This window comes from Carcharodon carcharias, chromosome 12, assembly GCF_017639515.1.
Source record: "Carcharodon carcharias isolate sCarCar2 chromosome 12, sCarCar2.pri, whole genome shotgun sequence".
NCBI classification, from domain to species: domain Eukaryota; kingdom Metazoa; phylum Chordata; class Chondrichthyes; order Lamniformes; family Lamnidae; genus Carcharodon; species Carcharodon carcharias.
In genome coordinates, this window is record NC_054478.1 from 53,889,554 (window position 1) to 53,914,314 (window position 24,761).

Consider the following 24,761-nt stretch of genomic DNA (forward strand, 5'->3'; position numbering starts at 1 on the left):
CTGAAGAATAAAATTGCTTTACCATCCTCGGGTGAGAAAACAACTCATTAAGGCAAGTGAAAAGCTAGTTGTGAAAAACCCTCCAAGTTGATACAAAAACTATCTTCCCAAAATTAACCTGAACAAATGAGAGGTTTCTTTTTGTTCTGATAAAGATGGCATCACATGATATAATTTAGGATTTACTTTCAAGGTTTTGCAAATCTTTTTAATAAATGTAATTTTCAAACGTACAATAGTAGTGGCCCAAGGCAACATGGCCAATGATGGAAACTGAAACAAAATTGAGTGATTTAATCAACTGCGAAAGATAGCTCTGGAAAAGAAAAGCATGTGTTCCCTTACGTGCTGGTTGCTTACTGATTGATAGCTTTTGCTACCTGATTAGTACATAAAAGGGCTTTTAATTTGAGATAGCTTGAGCCAATCACAATTTCATACCTATCTGATCCATGTTAAACATGAATCAATTGTGATTTGCTTGAAATTTTCCTCCGAAAATGGCTGTTAATCTTTAAAAGGAGCCAAGTACGTTTGTATGGGAAATGGTAGTAATGGTTACATGATGCCAAACATTGAGCTAGCCACATATTCTGAATTATTGGAAAAGCTACAAGAATGCTATGATATTCTAAAAAATGATATCCAGTTTAAGTCCATCAGATGTTAATAAATAGATTCAAATTATTTTTATTGCTATTTGACAGTTGTTCAGAAACAAAATCCTTACCTGTACAACAGGGAATGTGTGTATGAAATCCAAACCCTGGATTTGATGTGGTTCTAAGCGATGAGGGCACTTCATAATTGGCAAAACAGACACAATTTTCTCTGTCAATGCTCTAATATGTAAAAAATGTAATACTTTCAGATGAGTTAAAACATTTTATTGGATGGTATTAAAAACTAAAAAAAAAATCCTTCCTGTAACATCCAGGTTATTTCACGTGACAGGGGAGTGGGAATCCTTGCTGTAAGGTGACTGCATAGTTCAAAATTAAAAACCCACAAAGGAATTATGGCCACTCATGTTAAAATATCTCATGCAGTCTTTCAATGTTCAAAAGTGAAATGTGATCTCCTGAAGCCCTATATTCTCAGCTACAGCCCCCTAATGTTGACCAATCCTGTTCCAGCATTTCTCAATAGTTGACAGGTCCTACCTTTAAGTCCATTCCTTAACTTATCCCCTTTACTTCATCCTGCCATACCTTTAAAGTACCAAAGCCTCACCAGCAAGTATACTTTCAGTCAACTCTTGATTCTTCCTGTATTACTTGGTGCATTCTCACCTCAGCAAAGCATTTTGGGGCATTTTATGTTAAAGATGGAATAGTAAGGCAAGTGATCATTAGTCATTACATTTTAAACTTCAACTATTACATTCCATTCAACCATATAGATTATCAAAAATATTTCAAGCAACTTACATTTTCTGACCAATTGTAGAATTTTCTTGAAAAAGTAAATCAACATCAATATCAAAGTTGCATGTTGTAATACACCATGTCATGCCACCCACTACCTGTGAAGAAAATGGGAGTCTTTTTTACTAAAGTTTTAAAACGAACAATAGCAAACTGTTGTTTTAAACCGATTTAAAAAGCAACATTAATCATTTGAAATGAAAGAATTTTATGCCACTTTATGTTTCTGTCCATCATGCAAAAATCTATGAAGTGACAACAGCTGAACAGAAACTAGGCGACAAGGTACCTAATCTTCCACTTTTTTTTTAAATTGTGGTTCCAACTTTCTCCTGTACAAGCTGTCACTTCATTACTTAAATCATGATCTCTAAATTTCATGATAATGTGGCTGTCTGGCATAAAAGTCAGGTTTAATTCTTACACCATTCCAACACGCATTTTTAAAAAATTAGTAGCCACAGAATAACATTAATGAAAAATATTTATTAGTCAAATTGGATTTGTAGTTCTCACCTTGTCAAATGGTGACAATCCTTTAATTCTTGCTCTGAAGTATCCAGCAGCAACCAGCAATTCCAAAATTTCTGTCAATTTGACACTTTGTTCCTCATCTTCACGAGTTTCAACCTTTAAATAGAAAAATTACGATATTCACTGACTATCACAAGAATTGCATTTGGCAAATATTTAACATTTGGTCACAATTAATGCAAACTTTAAAAATTCAGGCATGTATGTAACATTAAGCTTGTATATACAATCACTCAAATATTACCTGGTTTAGAAATATTAAGATTTAAATTACCCAAGCATCCTGAACCCTGGTCTTTACTAACTGTGTCAATAATAAAACTATTGTGCAATGGCCTGTTCAATTAGAAGGAAGGGACAAAAAAACTCATTCGCCCCGATGGCCTAAAAAAATTATGCTATTAGAAGTTGTACCATGTAACCAGGTTTAACTTTCAGTCTGTGCTGAGTCAGCTGATCGCAGTCTGGATAAGTGATAGAGGTAATACAAATGGTTGGACAGAGACATTTTCAGCACCCATGCCTGGAATATGCAGATATAGGTATTAAACAAAGATAAAAATCAGCCTTGGTTACGATCCTCTTTTTTCCCACTACTCCATTCTCCTGTCAAAATCTTGCCACTTGTGCAGCACTGAAAGAGCTCATGAAACTGTACCATAAATGAATCAATTGGGGAGCAAACTAGAGAGTGAAATTGGGAAGGAAATTTTTTTTTGGGGGGAGGCAGGGGGGAGGAAAGAGAAAGGAGAGAGAGAGAAAGAAAGCCAAGAAATAAGACTTAAGTTAGCAATTGCCTGTAAACTATGTTCTCACCAGTATTTAACACGTCATAATATCACCATACATTAGCTGTGGATCAAAGGACAATTCTAAGGTCAGGCCAGTTGTACGAGCCAAATTATCTGAGCAACTGGAAGGAAATACATGCTGTCGGAATACAAATGTCAGAAGAGGTGTCAAAATGTGAAAAAAAAAACAAAAAATGCCTTAGCCTGATTCTCAATTGTCCTGTATATAAAATTGTGGCTACCTTTCTGACCTTTGCAAAGATCTCAGACTTACTGTTGGGAAACAGAAAAAACAAATTTGTATTTTACATGACTCTCACACATTTGCAGTGCTTGGCCTCTGTAAAGAGTTCCCAAAGAATCGGAGAGCATTAGCCTGTTCTAAGGCAAGAGATCAAAGCAAATCTTCTGAATACATGGCTGCCACACGAGCAAGGCAGTGCATAGTCAAGCTCGTCTATGTGAAGAAAAACTTTATTTGGGGACATTTCCTGGAAATCCGGAGAAACTTCTGAACAAGAGAAACTCATCAGAAAGCCTCAGCAGCTTTGGTCCTCTAGGTCAAATCCTGTTCAGGAAAAATATTTTGTTTCGTAAGGAATTAAAAATGACGCTATCTGAAGATCGGAAATATCATTCGTATGCTCATATTTTCAAATGGATATGACTACAAATTATGCAGCTGGTAGAAGTAATCCTTTACTGGAAAACTGAAAGGTTGAATGGATCTTGTTCTTCAAACTTAAAGCACCGTTAAGAAATCTATCAAGGCTAAAATGATCATATTGTGGAAGCTTTCCTTTGATGAATTTAAGGAATACCCTTAATCTGTCACAACCACAACGAACTGAATCATTTAATTTTATATATGTTAAGATCGTTGCAGACATTCTGTACCTGAATAGTTCTTGGACATTTTCTCCAATACTTCAGCAAAGCATTTTTCCCTACTGATTATTTAGACAGGTGAATTCAACTCTCATTGGGAAAATGCAAGAAACAAAACACAAAACCAATGACTTTTTGTGGGGTTATTAAGCAATACGTTAACCTCTTTGCTTTGATACAGTCAACTGCAAAGCCACCAGGGTCCCAAGGCACTCTTATGAACCAAAAGATAAGCATTTGTAAATTAGTCCCAATAGGATGCAGAAGACTGTCATTGCTCCAAAGCAGATTATAACACTTTGGGAGAAGAGGTTTGAAAGAGTCACTTGATGGTAAGCATTCCTGTTGAGGTTCTCTATTGCCCAGCCTCAATAGCAGGGTGACAAGAGTGTACTAATTTTAAGCAGAAGACTCTCCTCAATTGTCACTAGCAAAGCAACAGGGTGAGTGAGCTTCAACTTGTATATAAAAAAAATCATTAACTTTACTTCCCCTTTTCCAGAAACAATTCCAACAATGAATTCCCAGCTACATCACAGCAAATGAGGAGCTTTGAAGTAGAACTTTCTAAAATCGTCTCCAACGTGATCAATAAAAATTTAAAAAATTGAAGTAAACAATTATTTTTGTCTGTAATTTTAAGCCAGGAAACAGGCATTTGGAAGTTTTTAATTTCTGTCTCAAGGGATGCACTTCCCAAGTTTATCAGTTGACACCATAAGCCACAGTAATTTACATTAAATTGATTGCTTCCACCGACTGCTTAATGCGGAGTAGTAAAAAATGAGGGGCAATTTGAAGAATCATCATTTACAACACCTAATCATCGTAGTTCATCTTTGTCAACTGCTGGAATATTTGATTTGCTTCAGTTGGCCATTACAAAGTTTACTGCTGGCCTGATATTATGGTCTAACACACAAGGTGACTAAATTGTTCAATGGTTTATGAATGAAACAAATGTGTTATTTTATTACCGACATATTACTAAATTTCTCCATCAAGGTTATGTAGTTCCTTTTAGGATTCTGACTAGTTCCAGCTAAGCACATAATGTATTTTACAAAAGGGCTTGCAGAAACCTCTGGAGTGAACTCCCTGGTCACCCATAAGCACAAGAAAACTAACAATTTACACTTTCTGTAAGTGCTCAAGTTTAGCATTTACATTAGTATATTCAGTTTCATAACTAGAAGCCAACCAAAGCTGGCTTCAAATGCTGACTAAAACTAATGCTTTCATTAAAATATTATTTGAAGATCCTCTATCTTTAATTCAATTAATTTAATAAACTTCACCAGAAATGCCAATCAATATAACTTGGCTGAACAGCACTGATGCATTTTTGGCAAATGGGTACACTGTACATGCTAAGGCCACATTATCCAAATACAGCTGTCACAACTCAGGGCAAAAAATGTTAATTCAAGACTTTTGCGAAGAATAGATCTTCAAATAATACTTTAATGAAAGTGTTAAAAGACAAAAACAATTCAAAAGATTAGCTTAATTGTGTTATTGCAATTTTTATTTAACTTGGTGTTTAAACTCTTGAAATTTCAAATTAGGGAAAAAACCTGCAGGTGAAAAGCACTGAGAAAATTGAGTGTCCAGATACACGGGAAGCAACAAGTTTATATCGGCAAAAGCCAGAAAAATTGACTTGGGAATTTGCGATGGAACAAGCTGAACCAAAAAGACAATGTGACAACAGGTGGGAAGTTAGAGAGTGGATGAGACATTAAAAAGCATTAGTAACAAGTGCTGGGGGGGGGGGGGGGGGGGGGGGGGGGGGCGGTGGAGAGAAGGGGAGGGAGTGCAATATTAAAACTTAGGAGAAAAGAAAACTTGCCAAACTGGGAAGAAGACTAAAGACAAATCAAATACTGGGAGCAGACCTTAAAAAGGAAACAGAGGCATTTAAAGAAAATAAGTTCTACTTAAAAATAATAGAATGGAAGTGAAAGAGCCCCAAAGTGGGGCTAAAAAGTTTATAAGTAGAGCTGTGTTTAAAGAAAGACAAAGCAAGAGTTAAAAGGAGACAGCAAGCTATAGAGAAAAAAAAATAGCAGCAAAAAATGAGAAAAACCCAAATAGTGAAAGTGAATAAAAATTAAAGAGGACTGGGAATATAAGTTATTGTGGGAGATGCAGATTGTCATCAATCCAGAGTGTGGGTCATACCTGAAGATATTTTAAAATCAAGTCCATGAATTAAGCCAGGTACAGCACTAAAGAACATAGGCATAATTGAACGTTGGCCCAGCATTAGACTGCAGTGAACAATATTTGGAATCAGAAACCTTTTACAGACAGCAATAACCAGTACTATTAGCACCATTGGGTAATAAAATAAAAGGGCAATCTCCTGAACAAAGGGTGCTAGAAATACTTTAATGGATTATTTAATAAAACATGAGAAAAATATTTTGAATATAACTGCTTGCTTATGTTGAGGCACAAAAGATGTATCCTATTTTAGGAAGAAACACAAATTAAACAATTACCTCAAGGAACTGAGCCTTGCCTCAATCAGGAACTTAAGCCTTTCAATTGGAAAACTGATGGTCTTAGTGCAGGTGCTTGGGCTGCTATAACACAACTACACTTGCGATCACAATTACAGTCCATAAGTGACAAAGGAATAATGTAATAATAATAATAAACCACAGATCATGTTCTCAAAACCATAAGCCACCTATTACCACTACTACCCAACTGAGTATCAGCTGATTCCTTCTCAGAACCAGGGGTAAATTTCTCGTAGTTCAACTGAGATAATTCCATGACAGTCTGTTTGCAACCTTGATCCCGAGTTGAGCTTCTGACCTATATTCACACCATCATTAAGACCACCCATGTAGCATCGCTCAACTTCACCCGTGTCTCAGTTCATCAGCTGCTGAAACCCTCATCCATGCCTTTGCTTCTTCCAGATGTCATGAGGATATGTTCCATTATTTTTGAAAATATGATCTTTCAGCTGACTGAAAATTTTGCAATTTGAAATGAGACAGAACAACTTATTTAAAAATGCAAGGCCATCTTCCAAAGTGGAGGCGAAAAATAAACAAGTCAGTCTAAGGGGAGTGGGAGAGAGAGACATTTCCCATCATTCAAAGACCCATTGAAACTTGTCACTGTCTAAGTGAGAGATGTTAAAATGCAAGTGCTGGATATTGAAACAATTGCTACAGACAGATCCACCCAAAACCTCTTGGAAACACACAATAGATGAAGTATAACAGGCCAGGCTGCAGCCACTGCAGAGAAATTGCAAAAAAGACTTCAGGACAAGAGACAGGCTGATAGCTTTCTCTCAGAACAAATGTATAGCTCAGTTGGGAGACAACTCAACAAGAAATCTACCAGTGATCCAAGATTTCGTAATAACTGCACCTTCCGGATTAGTGGTTCATAAGTTTATTCCTTTAACTCATGAAAACCTTGTTTGATTGGCTCATTTTTGCTCTCTGCATAAATAGTTAAATACATTCTGATTTGGAAAAGGCATAGCTTTGAGAGAAAGAAACTTAAGCCTTTGTTGCGACCACCCGAGGAGGCAGAATAGAGTGCAGCCAGTTCAACCCTTCTCACCTGGTCATAACATAGACTCCACAATTCCAACGCATTCGTGGCTGGTCTCCCACATTCTACCCTCCATAAAACTTAGGTCATCCGCTGCTCATCCAGGCAGCTCACTACCACCTTCTGAAAGGCAATTAGGAATGGGCAGTTTTTTAAAAATTAATTCATGAGGTGTGGGTGTCACTGGCTAGGCTAGCATTTATTACCCATCCCTAATTGACCTTAGAAGGTGGTGGTAAACTGCCTTCTTGAATTGCTGCAGTCCATGAGGTGTCAGTACACCCAGTACTGTTAGGGAGTGAGTTCTGTGATTTTGACCCAGCGACAGTGAAGGGACAGCGATATATTTCCAAGTCAGGATGGTAAACGGCTTGGAGGGGAACTTCCAGGTGGTGGTGTGCTGCCTTCTCCTTCTAGATGGTAGTGGTTGTGGGTTTGGAAGGTGCTGCCTAAGGAGCCTTGGTGAGATTCTGCAGTGCAGCCTGTAGATGGTACACGTTGCTGTCACTGTGGTGGTGGAGGGAATGAATGTTTGTGGATGGGATGCCAATCAAGCAGGCTGTGGGATGTCAAGGGTTGAGTTACCCGTCACAGGATTCCTAGCCTCTGACCTGCTGTTATAGCCACAGTATTTATGTGGTTGCTCTCGTTCAGTTTCCGGTCAATGGTTCCCACCAGGATGTTGATGGTGGGGGATTCTGTGATAGTAATGCCACTGAATATCAAGGGGTGATGGTTAGATTCTCTCTTGTTGGAGATGGTCATTGTGCTACAAAAGTACCAGGCAATGTTCCTCGCCACTTATCAGCCAAAGTCTGGTTATTGTCCGAATGCAGCAAAACCTAGATATGGACTGCTTCAGTATGAGTCGTGAATGGTGAACATTGTTCGCATATCTCCACTTCTGACCTTATGATAGGGAGGGAGGTCATTGATGAAGTAACTGAAGATGGTTAGGCCTAGGCCAATACCCTGAGGAACTACTGCAGTGATGTCCTGGAACTGAGATGACTGACTTCCAACAACCATTTCCCATCATGCCAAGTATGGCTTCAACCAGCGGAGAGTTTTCCCTGATTCCCATTGGTTCCAGTTTTGCTAGGATGCCTTGATGTCACACTTTGTCAAATGCTACCTTGATGTCAAGGGCAATCTCTCACACACCTGGAGTTCAGCTCTTTTGTCCATGCTTGAACCAAGGCTGTAATGAAGTCAGGAGCTGACCCTGGTGGAACACAAACTGAGCATCATTGAGCAGGTTATTGCTGAGCAAGTGCTGCTTGACAGCACTGTTGATGACCCCTTCCATCACTTTATTAATAGAGAGTCGACTGATGGGGCTGTATTTGGCTGGGCTGAATTTGTCCTGCTTTGTGTGTACAGGATATGCTTGGGCAATTTTTCATATTGTTGGGTAGATGCCAGTGTTGTCACTGCACTGGAGTAGTTTGGCTAGGGACACGGCAAGTTCTGGAGCACAAGTCTTCAGGACTATTGCTCGAATGTTGTCAGGGCCCATAGCCTTTGCAGTATCCAGTGTCTTCAGCAGTTTCTTGAAATCACATGGAACAAATCAAATTGGAAGATGACTGGAATCTGTGATGTGGGGCTCTCTGGAGGAGGCCGAGATGGATCATCCACTCAGCACTTCTGCCTAATTGTTGCGAATGCTCCAGCTTCATCTTTTGCACTAATGTGCTGGGGGCCCCCATCGCTGAGTATGGGGATATTTGTGGAGCCTCCTCCTCAATGAGTTGTTTGTCCACCACCATTCACAACTGGATGTGGCAACACTGCAGAGCTTAGATCTAATTTGTTGGTTGTGGGATCGCTTAGCTCTATCACTTGCCGCTTTTTAGCCCGTTTGGCATGTAAGTCATCCTGTGTTGCAGCTTCACCAGGTTGATACCTCATTTTTAGGTATGCCTGATGCTGCTCCTGGCATGCCCTCCTGCACTCTTCATTGAATCAGGGTTGATCCCCTGGCTTGGCAGTAGTGTGGGGGGATATGCTAGGTTATGAGGTTACAGATTGTGGTTAAGTGCAATTCTGCTGCTATGATGGCCGACAGCACCTCATAGTTGCCCAGTCTTGATTTGCAATATCTGTTCTAAATCTATCCCATTGAGCATGGTGGTAGTGCCACACAACACAATGAAGGGTATCCTCAATGTGAAGATGGGACTTCGTCTCCACAAGGATTGTATGATGGTAACTCCTATTGAGCTGTCATCAACAGATGGCAGACAGGTTGATGACAACGAGGTCAAGTATGTTTTTCCATCTTGTTGGTTCCCTCACCACCTGCCGCAGACCCAGTCTAGCAGCTGTGTCTTTTAGGACTTGGCCAGCTTGGTCAGCAGTGGTGCTACCGAGCCACTCGATGATGGACATTGAAGTCCCTTACCCAGAGTACATTCTGTGTCCTTGTCACCCTCAGTGCTTCCTCCAAGTGGTGTTCAACATAGAGTACTGATTCATCAGTTGAGGATGGGGCAGGAGGGTGGGCAGTGGTGGTAGCACATGGTAATCAGCAGGACAGGACATAGCCAGAGATAGGGATGGTGGTGTCTGGGATGTTGTCTTTAAGGATGTTTCCGAGAGTATGACTATGTCAAGCTGTTGCTTGACTAGTCTGTGAGACAATTCTCCCAGTTTGGTACTAGCCCCCTGATGTTAGTAAGGAGGACTCTGCAGGGTCGACAGGGCTAGATGCCTAGGTCAATGCTGGGTGGTCCATCCAGTTTCATTCCTTTTGGACTGTGGGTCTGGAGTCACATGTAGGCTGGATCAGGTAAGGACAGCAAATTTCCTCCCCTAAAAGGACATTAGTTAATCATTGGGTTTTTACAACAACCAGTCATTTCAAGTTCACCATTAGACATTTAATTCCAGATTTTTATTAATTTCAAATTTCACCATCTGCCATGGTGGGATTCCAACCCAGGACCCCAGAGTATTACCCTGGTTTACTAGTCCAGTGACAATACCACTATGCTACCACCTCCCCCTTACTATCCCCTACATTCGCAAGAACATCACTTGGTGGCTGCAAAATCTTGTCCTCTCACTAGATGAAAAGTTAGACAAAGTGGGGCCATAAGGGGCATTTTTGAAAAAGACAAGGCCACAGAAGTCTGGTATTCAGTTAACTTCAGCACTTTGTCAAGTGCAATAGTGCCACCAGCTGACAGAATGTACAGCACAGGCTAATACCCAGTAATGGGAAACTATACTTATGAATAGCTTTGAGTTATCAGAATCAAAAAGACAAGTGATATAGTTAAGTAGTGTATATTATCATCTCAGGTCCTAATATATTATTTCCACTGAGTTAAGTCATAACAGGTGGTAATCAATTTTTAAAAAATAATTAAGTGCAACAGGGAAGCATAAATTTCTCAGAGTAGTGACATATGTAATGTTATACCAGTGAGTGATAAAGACATCACCAATTAATATATATGAAGCAATAAAGAAAAGGCTATAGGGAGAGCACCAGGCAGTGGGGTTAGTTTTGGTTTTTCATCAGAACTGTTTTGAAGAAAGGTCGTCTCGACCTGAAACGTCAACTCCACTTTTGTGTCCGCAGGTGCTACCTGAGTATTTCCAGCATTTTGTGTGTTTTTATTTCAGGTTCCTTGCATCTGCAGTATTTTGCTTTTACATTTAGGTTAGTTTTGGGCCGCTTTAATTTATACGGCTCTTCTTTAACGTGAATAAAAACGACCAGCAGACCAACGCAGAGGAACATCAGATTGTCTTGACATTAACCCAGCAGGAACCCTGCTTTAACTGACTGACTGGCTGGCTGGAAGGGAAGCATCGGGCTCCATAGTAACCACCTCCTCTCTGGAGGAAGTGAGGCCAGTTAGGACTTCAAATAAAGGTTGTGAACAGGCAAGCAGATCGCTGCATTCAGCTTCAGCCCTTCCTCTTCGGGCTGATTTCATCTCAGTCACCCCTACAGCTCATAGAAAACAAGATGGTCCGGGGAGTGGACTTCAGCTAAAGCAAAAACAAAAGCGCGTCCTGAATCCTGGAGACCCTCCCATTGTTGAAGGGGGGAATTTATCACAGGGAAGAGGTGGGGGACTCTGTTACCTCGATGATGTTGCCCTCCTGGTCAAACTGCGGCCCCAGTTTCGAACCCGTCCGGAGCCGATGGAAAACCGAAGCAGCAGCCATCACGCCCCGTCATACCACGTGACCCTCCTACCGCACTGCACTGTGGGATAGAGTGAGTCGCGTGAGCCTTTAACTCCACTGAGTATACTCAGTGGCGGGGACGCGCGCATGGTGGGGGGGCGGGGTCTGAGTGACAGCTGCGTGCGCAATATCAATGGTGGCGCAAGGGATGTTGGAGATGTTTGTTGCTTACCTCCTCCCTCCACACCCTCTTATATGTGAAACCTCCAGAATGGAACCTTAATCAAATCAGAGTAATGAAGTAAACGGTGCTGTGGATATATAAGGTAGAACTTTTTCTCGCAGGATGTAAACCAATGATCTTCAAAATGTAACTTTTTAAAAATTTGATAATATGAGCTCTCTTTCATCACTCCTCCAAAAGGCAGTTGAAAATTTTCAGAAAGCACTTTGAGATAAACTAGCAGCTTTGTAGCTAGATCACACAAGTCAGAGTTCAGTAAAGCGATGATGTAACATGGATAAATAAATGTGGATATGGAAATTTAAATTGTGGCAAGAATATGAAAACTGGAAAGTCATGTGGAACAAATCAATTGTGTGAAGGTGTAAAATTGTTAATATTTTACTGGATGGCCTCCCATGACATTGCACATAGTAAGTCAGAGAATTATAGGTTCTTTCTTTTCTGTCTTTTTACCTTTTGCTGATAACACACAATGTGATCTCTCCATCATTTTTCTTGTCACCACCACTATTTTGGCAGACTGTCTAATACGGTGTTTTGAAAGAGCTGCAATTTTTCTACCTAAACATTGGGAAAACTGAAGTCATCCTGACAAGCTCTGTATCCTTGCCATCTATTTCATCTGCCACTCTGGCCACTGTTTCAGACTAAACCAGACTTACATACGAACATAAGAAGTAGGACATTAGGCCCCTTGAGCCTGCTCCACCACTCATTAAGATCATGGCTGATCTGTTTGTGTTTTGAATTTCACATTCCCATCTACCCCTGATAACCTTCGATTCCCTTGCCGAGGAAGAATCTATCTAACTCCACCTTAAAAGTGTTCAATAACCCTGAATCCACCTCCTTCTGAGCAGAGAGTTCCAATGTCACACAGCTGTCTGAGAGAAAAAAATTCTCCTCGTCTCTATCCTAAAAGGGCAACACCTAATTTTAAAACAGTGCCCCCTAGTTCTGGACTCACCAACAAGAGGAAACATCCTTTCCACATCCACTTTGTCAATACTGTTCAGGATCTTATATACTTCAATCAAGTCACCCCTCACTCTTCTAATCTTCAGTGGAAACAAGCCCAGTTTGTCTAACCTTTCCTCATAAGACAGCCCACTCATTCCAGCTATCAATCTAGTAAAACTCCTCTGAACCACCTCTTGTACAATAAATAAGGAGACCAAACCTGCATACAAAATTCGAGGTGTGGTTTCACCAATGCCCTGTATAACTGAAGCATAAAATCCTTACTTTTATGTTCAATTTCTCTCGTAATAAAGGATAGCATTCCATTGGCCTTCTCAATTACTTGCTGTACCTGCATACTAACTTTTTGTGACTAATGCACTGGAACACCTAGATTGCTCTGCAGCTCAGAATTTGGAACGATTCTCTGTTTAAGTAATACTCTGCTTTTTTATTCTTTCTGCCAAAGTGAACAACTTCACATTTCCCACATTATACTTCATCAACTATATTTTTGCCCATTCACTCAACCTATCTATATCTGTCTTCAATCTCATGTCCTCTTCACAACATACTTTCCTAACCAGCTTTGTGTCATCTGCAAATTTAGCTACCATGCCTTCACTCCCCTCATCTAAGTCATTGATATTGATTGTAAAAAGTTGAGGCCTCAGCAGAGACCCCTGCGATATTTCAATCAGTACATCATGTTTTCTGCCAGACAGCCAGCCTTCTATCCATGCTAATACATTACCTCCAAACCATGAGCTTTTCTTTTCCGCAATAACCTTTGATGTGACACTTTATCAAATGCCTTATGGAAATCCAAGTACAGCATGTCTACAGGCTCCCCTTTATGCACAGCGCATGGTTCTCCTTCAAAGAACTGCAGTAAATTGGTAAAACAATATTTCCCTTTCACAAAACCATGTTGATTCTTCCTAATTACTTTGAGTTTCTCTAAGTGCCCAGCTATAACCTCTTTAATGACCAATTCTAACACTCTCTCCATGACAGATGTCAAGCTAACTGGCCTATCGTTTCCTGTTTTCTGCCACCGCCCCCCCCCTTCTTGAACAGAGGGGTTACATTTGCTACTTTCCAGTCTGCTGGAACCTTTCCAGAACCTAGGAATTTTGGAAAATTAATGCCAAGGCATCTACTATCTCATTAGCCACCTCTTTTAAGGCCCTAGAATGAAGTCCTTCAGGACCAGGAAACTTGCCAGCCCGCAGCTCCATCAGTTTGCTCAGTATCATGTCATGAAACTATCATTTTTTATATTATTGTGGCTTCTTATGTGTGAGTATGAATGGTTCTGTCTGTGATTTAATTGAATTGGAGTCAGACTGCAAGATTGAAATTATCGAAGGAAGTTAGGTGTAAAAGGCATTTGAAATGCTAATGACTAAACATGGATGAGGGCTTAGTATGTAGGGTGTGAAGGTAATTTGCATTTTAGACAAGTGAAAGATTTGATTAGGTTTCAAAGGGATGATGGGATGTTTACAATTAACAAGATAAGCAAGGCCAAGCAGTATGTTCATTTTTCCCAAAGGTACTGACCATATTGGCAACATGAACGATTTTTATATTATGGGAAATGTAAATTTCCAAAGACTTTTAAAAAAATGGAATTTACAGATTAAAGAGAGAGAAACGTATATATAGAAGGTTGGAAGGCTGTGTTGGAGGGCCACGTAAGATCTAAAAGGACCATGTAAAACAACCTTGGAAAAAAGCCTCCAGCCACTTTTGCAGAAGTCTGCTGTGTCCAGTCACAAAAGTTGGAGAAATCTGGTGTCGAGTGCGTGCTGTGCTAAACTTGCTGGATTGCCTATCTAAATTTAAAATCTATTTTTGACTGTTGCCTTAAAGAGGGTGTGTAGTTGGGAGTCAGTTTAATTAGGAATTTTGGTGTTTGTAATTGTATTATTGAACTGTAATCTTATGTATGTGCTTGAAATCTTTTCTTTTGTTAATAAATGTTTTAAGTTAATTTTTAAAATCTCTAACTATGTTAGTGGACTCATTATTGCTGAATTCAGTGCACAAATCTTCTCGTAATAAACACAAATTGCAAAACCATTGTGATAGTGTGGCCAAGTTTCCCTTGTGGATTTGGTCCGCCTGGCACACATCATCTACCACGTCATAACAACTGCTTCCCTAGTGATTATAATTTCACCAAGTTCCCGTCTCCCTTCCAATTCCTGATTTATAGCTATTACTGGAATGTTTTTTGTATCCTCTATGGTGAAGGCAGAAGCAAAATATTTGTTCATTTCTTCCACCATTTCCTTATTATCTACTATTAACTCCCCATTCTCACTCTCTTGAGGACCAACACTCGCTTTGCTTACTCTTTTCCTTTTTACATAGATCTAGACACTTTTGCTATCCATTTTTACATTTCTAGCAGGCTTCCTCTCGTACTCTAATTTCTTACTTCTGATTCTCTGCCGTTCTTTATATTCTTACCAATGATCTGACCTGCCACTCATCTTTGCGCAGTTATATGCTTTTTCCTTTAGTTTGATGCTTTCCTTAATTTCTTTAGTTAACCACGAATGGTGGGTCCTCCCTTTAGAATTTTTCTTTATAGTAGGAATATACTTATTATGGGTATTCTGAAATATCCCCTTAAATGGCTGCCACTGCTTCTCTATTGATCTATCCCCTAGTCTTGTAGACCATAAGACATAGGAGCAGAAATTAGGCCATTCAGCCCATTGAGTCTGCTCCACTATTCAATCATGGCTGATAAGTTTCTCAACCCCATTCTCCCGCCTTCTCCCCATAACCTTTGATCCCCTTACCAATCAAGAACCTATCTATCTCGGTCTTAAATACATTCAATAACCTGGCCTCCTGTGGCAATGAATTCCATAGATTCACCACTCTCTGGCTAAAAAAAGTTTCTCCTCATCTCTGTTCTAAAAGGTCTTCCCTTTACTCTGAGGCTGTGCCCTCAGGTCTTAGTCTCTCCTACTAATGGAAACATCTTCCCCACGTCCACTCTATCCAGGCCTTTCAGTATTATGTAAGTTTCAATCAGATCCCCTCTCATCCTTCTAAACTCCATCAAGTATAGACCCAGAGTCCTCAAACGTTCCTCATATGTTAAGCCTTTCATTCCTGGGATCATTCTCGTGAACCTCCTCTGGACCCTCTCCAGGGCCAGAACATCCTTCCTGAGATACGAGGCCCAAAATTGCTCACAATATTCTAAATGTGATCTGACCAGAGCCTTATAAAGGCTCAGCCGCACATCCTTGCTTTAATGTTCTAGTCCTCTCAAAATAAATGCCAACATTGCATTTGCCTTTCTAACTACTGACTCAACCTGCAAGTTAACCTTGAGAGAATCCTGGATTAGGACTCCCAAGTCCCTTTGCACTCCAGATTTCTGAATTCTCTCCCCATTTAGAAAAAAGTCCATGCCTCTTTTCTTCCTACCAAAGTGCATGACCTCACACTTCCCCACGTTGTATTCCATCTGCCATTTCTTTGCCCATTCTCCTAACCTGTTTAAATCCCTCTTCAGCCTCCCTGCCTCCTCAATACTACCTGTCCCTCCACCTATCTTTGTATCATCTGCAAACATGGACAGAATGCCCTCAGTTCCTTCATCTAGATCATTAACATATAAAGTGAAAAGTTGTGGTCCCAACACTGACCTCTGCGGAACTCCACTATTCACCGGCTGCCATCCTGAGAAGGACCCCCTTATCCCCACTCTCTGCTTCCTGCCAGACAGCCAATCTTCTGTCCATGCTAGTACCTTGCCTCTAACACTATGGGCTCTTATCTTACTGAGCAGCCTCCTGTGCGGCACCTTGTCAAAGGTCTTCTGGAAGTCCAAGTAGATAACATCCATTGGCTATCCTTTGTCTAACCTGCTCGATACGTCCCCAAAGAATTCTAACAGATTTGTCAGACATGACCTCCCCTTCATGAAACCATACTGACTTTGCCCTATTTTACCATGCACTTCCAAGTATTCTGAAATCTCATCCTTAATAATGGACTCTAAAATCTTACCAACGACCGAGGTCAGGCCTGTAATTTCCTGTCTTTTGCCTCACTCCCTTCTTAAACGGGGGTTACATTAGCGATTTTCCAGTCCTCTGGGACTCTCCCTGACTCAAGTGATTCCTGAAAGATCACCACTAACGCCTCCACTTTCTCTTCAGCTATCTCCTTCAGAACTCTGGGGTGTAATCCATCTGTTTTACTAGCACCTTCTCCTTGGTAATGTATCCCATTTTTTTGTATTAATAATAATAATTATAATTAAATAATAATAATTGTATCCCATTTCACCAGCTAGCTCAGATTTTATGCCCACGTAGTTGCCCTTATTTAAGTTTAAAATACTAGTCTTAGACCCACACTTCTCCCTTTCAAACTGGAAGTAAAATTCAAACATTTTGTGGTTGCTGCTACCTATGGGTGCCTTCATTCGGAGGTCATTAATTAATCCTGTTACATTACACAATACCAAGTCTAATATAACCTGCTCTCTGGTTGGCTCCGTAACATGCTGCTCTAAGAAACTTTCTCAAAAGCATTCTATGAACTCCTCATCCAGGCTACTACTGCCAAGCTGATTTTTCCCGTTTATATGTAGATTAAAATCACCCATAATTATTGCTGTCACTTATCACAGGCATCCAATATTTCTTCTTGTATACTTTGTCCTACACTGTAGCTACTGTTAGGGGGGGTTGTGGACCACTCCCATTAGTGACTTCTTTCCCCTACTATTCCTCATCTCCACCCATAACGACGCTACATCCTGATCTCTTGAACCAAGGTCATCTCTAATAATTGCACAAATGCCATCCTTGATCAACAGTGCTACCCCTCCACCTTTACCCATTTTCCTATTCTTCTTGAATGCCATATAACCCCCAAAATTCAGGACCTAATCCTTGTCACAGCTTGGCATCATATTCAATCCCATACTGAATTTGCAACCCCGTTTCCTTTCCATCACACAAAATACCTGTTCTCAATTCCATAACGTTGTTCATCTTTACTCCTACCCAGCCCATCTACAGCTGCAAAATGCAGATCTAAGCCCCACTTCAGAGACTTGAGAACACTGGAGTGAAGGACTGAGGGAGTGCTGCAACACCTGAGGTGCTGGATTTTCGATAAAGCTTTAAACCAAGGTCCAATTTGTCTTCTCAGGACATAAAAGATCCCATGGTGCTTTTTAAAGAAGGGGTTTTGTCCTGGTGTCAGTTTTTATCCCTTAACAAACGTCATTAAAAAGAATTATCTGCTTACTTATCTCATTGCTGCTGTGAAACCTAGCTGTCTGCAAATGGCAAACAAGTTATCCCACATTACAGCAATAACTGCCAATCTGAATTTTATTTGCAGATGAGTAAAGTCATACTGTGTCCTTGACACCTCCAGTCTCAACTATTCCAGTGTTGTTCCTCAGCTTGCCTCCCATGCTTTCATCTTTTAAAACCTCATGAAAAACTCTGTTGCCTGCACCCCATTCCCCCTCCACTGTTACCCCTTTTATCAATTACCGACATTAGCTTTCAGTTCTCTAGTGCCTGAAATTTAAAATTCTCATCCTTATTCCTAAATCCCCACATGGCTGTAATGATTGTAAGTTAAACCATTTCTTACTGTTATGGGGATCATGTGACTGTATAGACCAATTAGCCCTAAGTGTGGGGAATCTTAGGGGCAGAGCTTTTTTAGCCTTGGTCTTGGAACAAGCATGTAGTCTCCTCTGAAGTCTGTTAATATAGTTCACTGTTTCTTACAAGAAACCTATCCTGCATGGTCCAAGTTTATTATACTGGCGACGAGGATAAAAAGCGCTGATGCAGCACCTTGCCATGTGACTGTGAGTATTTTGATATTTTAAGGGAAGAAGTATACTCAACAGCAATGCCTCACTTTGGTAGAATTGTTGAATATTGGAGTCAATACATTGAATGATTAGGGTTCTACTTTGTAGCCAATGAAATAACAACAGAGGAGAAAAAGAAGGCAATTCTCCTAAGTATCTGTAGGAGCAAAACCTATAACCTAATCTGTAGCTTGATGCCTCTGCCAAATTCCAGATCCTTCACCAAGCTAGTCGATCTTGCGAAAGAACATTTTCAACCTAAACCCTCTGTGATCATGCAAAGATTCAAGTTTAACCCGTGAATAAGGGCCCCCAGAGAGTCAATTGCAATGTATATTGGCAAGTTAAAACAGTTAACGGAGCACTATGACTTCAGTGATACTTTAAACGACATGTTACAAGATCGTTTGGTTTGCGGCATGAATGATGATGCCATTCAGCGCTGTTTGCTTGCAGAAGTTAAGAAAGAGCTGTAGCGCGCCATGGAGATAGTGCTAGCAATGGAGAGTGTTGAAAGGGATTCGCAGGCCCTGCAGAATGTGCAACATGGTGCTGTTTTGTAGCTAGGGCGGGAACCTGCCACCGGGCATGGCATGAAGATCAGGGAGGCTACAGTGAAGCGGGACACAGTCCCTACTTCTGGAAAAGTGAAAAGAAATGCTGGAAGCAGATCACCAGTAACCCATAAGTTAAAGTGTTACCGTTGTGGGGGAAATCATGCACCCAAAGTTTGTAGATTTAAAGAGGCAGAATGCCACTACTGCCACAGAGAAAGGGCATGTTGTTATAAACAATGCAGAACTCGATTAAGGCAGCCATTCTGATAGCAAGCCAAGTTAAATGAAGTGCACAATATAGAAGAGCCAGAAGTTACTGAGACTGACGTTTATTCCCTGCACAATCTGAAGACCAGGAAAACTGGACCAATCATTGTTACACTTAAAGTAAATGGAAAGCCTCTGCTCATGGAGGTAGACATGGGAGCATCGACCACAGTGGTGTGAGAATACATCTTTAAATACCTCAGAGAAGGTACCCAGCCATTGAGTTTGGAAAAAACTGCTGCTCAGTTAAAAAGATATACAGGAGAAGCTATACAGATGAAAGGCATCACCTCTGTAACCTGTATCATGCAGACATCAGACAGCTCAACTGCCAATAATTGTTGCAACTGGAGAAGGGCTTAGCCTTCTGGGCCATGATTGGTTGAAGAAAATCAAACTAAATTGGCCAGAATTTTTTCAGGTCAGGACTGGAGGAATTCCGGAGTTATTGAAAAAGTGTGACAGAGTATTCTGAGACGAGTTGGGGCAAAATCAAAAGTCTGCAAGCTAAAATACATGTGAACCCTGAAGCAACATCCAGGTTTTTTTAAGGCAAGACCTGTGCCTTACGCTCTGAGAGAAAAGGTTGATGTGGAATTATGCCATTTGAAGAAATTAGGAATAATACAGCTAGTCCAATTTTCAGAATGGGCAGCACCCATAGTCCCCGTGCTAAAGCCGGATCAAACCATTCCCGTCTGCAGGGATTATAAATTAATAGTAAACAAGGCTGCGAAATTGGACAAATACCCAATCCCAAAGATTGAAGATCTGTATGCTAAACTCACAGGAGGAAGATCTTATACTAAACTGGATATGAGCCAAGCATATCAGCAGCTCAAGCTCTAAAACACATCAAGAAGCTACATCACCATAAACACGCACAAGGGCCTGTACCAGTATACATGCCTACACTTCAGTGTGTCCTCTGCCTGTGCAATTTTCCAGAGAATCATTGAAAGCTTCCTGCAAGGATTTCCCTGAGCTACAGTGTATCTGGATGACATCTTAATCACAGGATCCACAGAAGCAGAGTACATGGCAAACCTGGAAGAGGTTCCGAAGAGATTTTTAGAGGCTGAAAAGTGTACCTTCCAAGTGAAGGAAGTTGCATATCTGGGTCAACAAGTGGATGCCCAAGGGTTGCATCCATTAGAGGAGAAAGTCAGGGCAATCAAGGAAGCGCCCTCTCCTACTAATGTCACAGAGCTCAAGTCTCTTTTGGACATGGTAAACTATTATGGTTGATTTTTGCCTGATCTATCTACAGTGTTAGTCCCTTTGCATTTATTATTGAAGAAGAACCACAGATGGTCCTGGAAGGCTCAACAAGAGGAAGCCTTCATTAGAATTAAGAAGCTTTTATACTCGTCGTGTCTGCTAGTGCGTTATGACGCGTCTAAGGAATTGATACTCGCTTGTGATGCATCTCCCCAGTGTAGGAGCAGTATTGTTGCACAAGATGGGGGATGGATCTGAAAGACCGATAGGGTATGTATCCAGAATCCTTTCTGCAGCTGAGAAAGGATAGCCGCAAATTGAAAAAGAGGGCTTATCTATTGGGTTTGGAATAAAGCAGTTTCATCAATATTTACATGGTCGTCACTTCGCCATAATGTCAGATCACAAATCATGTTAGGATTGTTTAGTGAAGATAAGACAGCACCACAGATAGCTTCTGCTAGAATTCAAAGGTGGACTTTAATTTTGTAGGCATATGAGTACACTTTAATGCATTGTCCGGGTTTGCATATAGCAAATGCAGACACCCTCAGTTGAGTTCCTATGCCTGACAGCATTACACATGTACCAGTACCTCAAGAGATAGTACTTTCATTAAATTTCCTGGACTCATCACCAGTCTGCGCGAGACAGACAAAGGTATTGACAGTGATATAGAAAAAAATGGTGAAACACTGTCTCCAATGCCAGCAACAGCAGAAGTTGCCCGTTTCAGCCCACTGCATCCATGGGAGTGGCCTGGTCGACCCTGGGTTAGACTACATATAGGGTATGTAGGTCCATTTCTAGGCATCATGTTTCTTGTGATTATTGATGCATATTCCAAATGGATGGATGTGCTTGAAGTGAGATCACCCACTTTGTCTGCAACCATTAAAAAACAGTGCCAGGGTTTCAGTGTTCTTGGTTTACCTGAAGTTCTTGTGTTAGACAATGGTATGGCTTCCACTAGCACAAAGATTTGTGAGCCTAAATGGGATTAAACACATCAAAACAGCACCGTACCATCTCTTGCCTAATGGCTTAGCTGAAAGAGCAATACAAACCTTTAAAACAGGCATAAGAAACAAGCATAAGGAGCATTAGAAACACAAATTTCAAGATTCCTGTTCAGCTATCACACAACTCCTCATGTGACCACTGGTTTAACTGGTTGAATTGTTGAAGTGCCAACTTCGTGCGAGATTGAGTATAGTATTTCTTAATTTAGAGGGGAAGGTCAAGAGAAACCAGAGGAGTCAGAAAGTAAATCATGATGTCCACAGTAAAGGTTGAGAGCTTACTCTGGGAGAGACAGCTTTTGTATGAAATTTAGCAATTGGACCGAGATGGGTCCCTGGTACAATCATCTCTGAAACAGGTGTGTTATCTTATCAGGTGGAAGTGGAAAACAGGATTGCTGGGAAACACTTGGATCACCTCAGAAGTCGAGAAACCCTCCAACAACCAGTTAATCCACCTGAAATTGTAAGTTGAAACACCTGAGATGCCAGATCGACAAAGAATAGATATACCAGATGTCTCTGTTGAAGCAAATAATTCCGAAGTGCCATTGCCTCAAGATGTCCCTGAAAGTGCAGTTCCTGCGCCAGTCGATCCAATACAGCTCCAACTGTAGAGTTGTGTCACTGTACCCGAATCCGAAAACCACCTCAAAGACTGAATTTATAATGGCATGAACTGTATATAATTGTATATAGTATGGGTTCAGATGTTTTGTAAATAAGAGGGTAAAACAAAATTAAAGGGGAGGAATGTAATGATTGTTAGTTAAACCATTTTTTACTGTTATGGAGATCATGTGACTGTACAGAGGGTTTTTTAGCCTTGGTCTTGCAACAAGCATGTGGCCCCTCTGAAGTCTGTTACTAAAGTTCACTGTTCCTTACAAGAAACCTGACCTGCACTCTTCAAGTTTATTACAGTGGCTTTGTTCCACCCCATTGCTGAAAACTACTGAGGCATCACAATCTGCAAGCCCCACCCCCCAACCACACCCCAGAACTCTCTGATTTGTCCTATCTCAAACTCAGAGTTGATGCTGCATAGGCAGCATGTGCACCAATTAAGATGCTTAAAAATGGGCCTCAGGCCTCATTAGCCTTTTGTGCAACAGCCTGTTGTGCTTCTTAGGAAACTTGTGCCTTTGAACAGCAGCCCAAAGGTGGTACCTGGAAGTGGTTTGAAGTGGCCAAAGAGGATTGAGGGGGATGGAGGCAATTACTATGACTGGAGTAAGGGAGTAAAATTGTTCCTCCTGGATATACGTTTTGGAATATGTATTAATAAAAACTTGATTCTAGTTGCCAGATATAGCAGCTGTGGAAGAATCCAGAGCTGGCCAGGCCTGCTGGGAGGGCAGAGCTCCATGTATACATATTAAACCAGGTGCAGAGCTCTGCTCATTATTTGACTGTTGAAGTTAGAAAAAGTACCAGTGGTACATTTGGATCATTAGAAATCCAAAGATGGTCAAGTGGATGTTTCAAACCCACCAAACCTTAATTTTAAAGTGGTGTGAGGTTCTCATTGAGGTAGTCCCATACTCAGTACTGAGCAGATGCTGATTAGGCTGTAGTTACACTGCACGCTTGTATGCCCTGCAATGTTTTTGTAGCAATGCAAAACTACATTTGAATTTCATTCTGCTTGCCCATGTAAAGAGATAGCGTGGTTTAGTTAAAAATTGTATGTAATGAGTTATACAATATAAATATAATTATGTTATTCCAGTGGTGTTCAATCTTTGAAAAATCTTTTGCCTCAGGTAATTTTGAAGATGTTTTATGTAAACAGTTAAGAAGGTTTTAGTGTGCTAACTTTGTACAGTGATTGACGGAAACTTGCAGCTGAATGGGTAGCAATTTCAATCAGCATGGGAAGTAATACTTCCCCCAGGATCGAAGACTATGCTCTGGCATTGGACTGAAATGTCAATCAACTTCATCTTTGAAGGAATCTTTGGATGTCACAGAATATTCAACACAGAAGATACTGATGGACTCTATAACACAAGTTTATTTCAGGAAAGGGAAGTAAAATAGTACCTTCTGTTCATTATACTTTAAAAGAGATATCCAATTGTTGTAGAGGTATGATGCAAAATCAGGAAAACCGATCAAATCAGAAATCGCTTTTAATTACAGTTCCATCCTGACATAGTAATGTGATCTCATCAGGTTTTTAACCATGCGCCTTTATATATCTTGGATTATTAAAATTCATGCCTAGAGTGTCAGAGACAGGGTAGCAGTGATTGACATTTTCCCACTGAGACAAAATGCTGCTAAAGAAATCGGTTTTTTTATTTGTCATGAGTGTCAGACAATTTAAAACCCTGGAGAGGAAAAGTGCTTGAGGGCAGAGTTATGAGGATCTTACAGGCTGAGTGATAAGGGATAGAGACTGCATTCAGCTCTTCTTAAAAATATGCAAATGACACAGCTGATGCATATGAGGCACAGTGTATTATGCAGACAATAATTGGAAAAGACAGATCACGTGGTGTTTTCCTGCTCATCCTCCATAACTCTAATGGAAGGACTGCTGACCGACACTGGAAAAATTGGAATAAACAAAGTTTTGGAATATGAGCAGGATAGCCTGCTAGAAATTCACCAACCCATGTTCTTAATTTTAAAATTTAAGGCGCACATATATTCTTATTGCAATGTTATGCATGGATCATACAGACCAGTGAATTCTTGTTAGCACACTTGGTTTAAAGTATCACATGGACATTTTTGTTTTCAGAAACTTTTGGAATTAAATTTTTTCAAGGGAATGCTTGTTACATATTGTATTTATTGATATTTATACCTGTTATTTGTTTAACAAAGATATTTAAAACAATAACACCTTGTCAGTTATTGAATATTAATTTTCTCACCTGCTTGCACAAATTATCAATTTGTTATGGAGTTATCATGAGCACCTGGGCAGTACAATAGTGCAAAATTACACAATACCAACAAAGTGTTCTCTTCCAATATCATTATCATAACAACGGAAGTTCATAATAAATTATGAACTACTTTAAAAAATTGATTGTGAAAATTGAAAAGTGAGACAGTATGTTTTACTATTGCCTATTACTTCAATTTTTGCTACAATGGTTTAAATTTTAGCCTGTTTAATGGAAAATCTTAGCAGCTGAATTTCTGCTGTTCATCTTTACAATAACAGTAATTCATCTCCAAGTAATATCACATATATTCGTTTCATTTT

The 24,761-nt window shown here is 40.3% G+C and overlaps 1 protein-coding gene and 1 long non-coding RNA gene across 4 annotated transcripts in view; one reads left to right on the forward strand and one right to left on the reverse strand.

The window, feature by feature from the left end:
* The window catches only part of ccdc93 (coiled-coil domain containing 93), a 57,694-nt gene extending 46,234 nt beyond the window's left edge, over nt 1-11,460 (reverse strand). The window contains exons 1-4 of one of the 3 annotated variants that reach the window (XM_041201163.1): nt 11,333-11,460; nt 1,944-2,057; nt 1,431-1,525; nt 731-842 (exon numbers count right to left, since the gene is read on the reverse strand). In XM_041201163.1, coding sequence (XP_041057097.1) covers nt 731-842; nt 1,431-1,525; nt 1,944-2,057; nt 11,333-11,416 — 405 coding nt within the window. In that variant the 5' untranslated portion in view covers nt 11,417-11,460. Of the gene's footprint in view, nt 1-730; nt 843-1,430; nt 1,526-1,943; nt 2,058-7,237; nt 7,344-11,332 lie in introns of those variants that run through there. The other 2 variants (XM_041201164.1, XM_041201165.1) reach the window with 2 other exon arrangements.
* Nucleotides 11,461-11,555: 95 nt separating this feature from the next.
* LOC121284642 lies at nt 11,556-24,386 on the forward strand. Its single transcript, XR_005944527.1, has 2 exons — nt 11,556-11,703; nt 21,912-24,386. It is a non-coding gene; the product is annotated as an uncharacterized LOC121284642 (long non-coding RNA).
* The last annotated feature ends 375 nt before the right edge of the window (nt 24,387-24,761 follow it).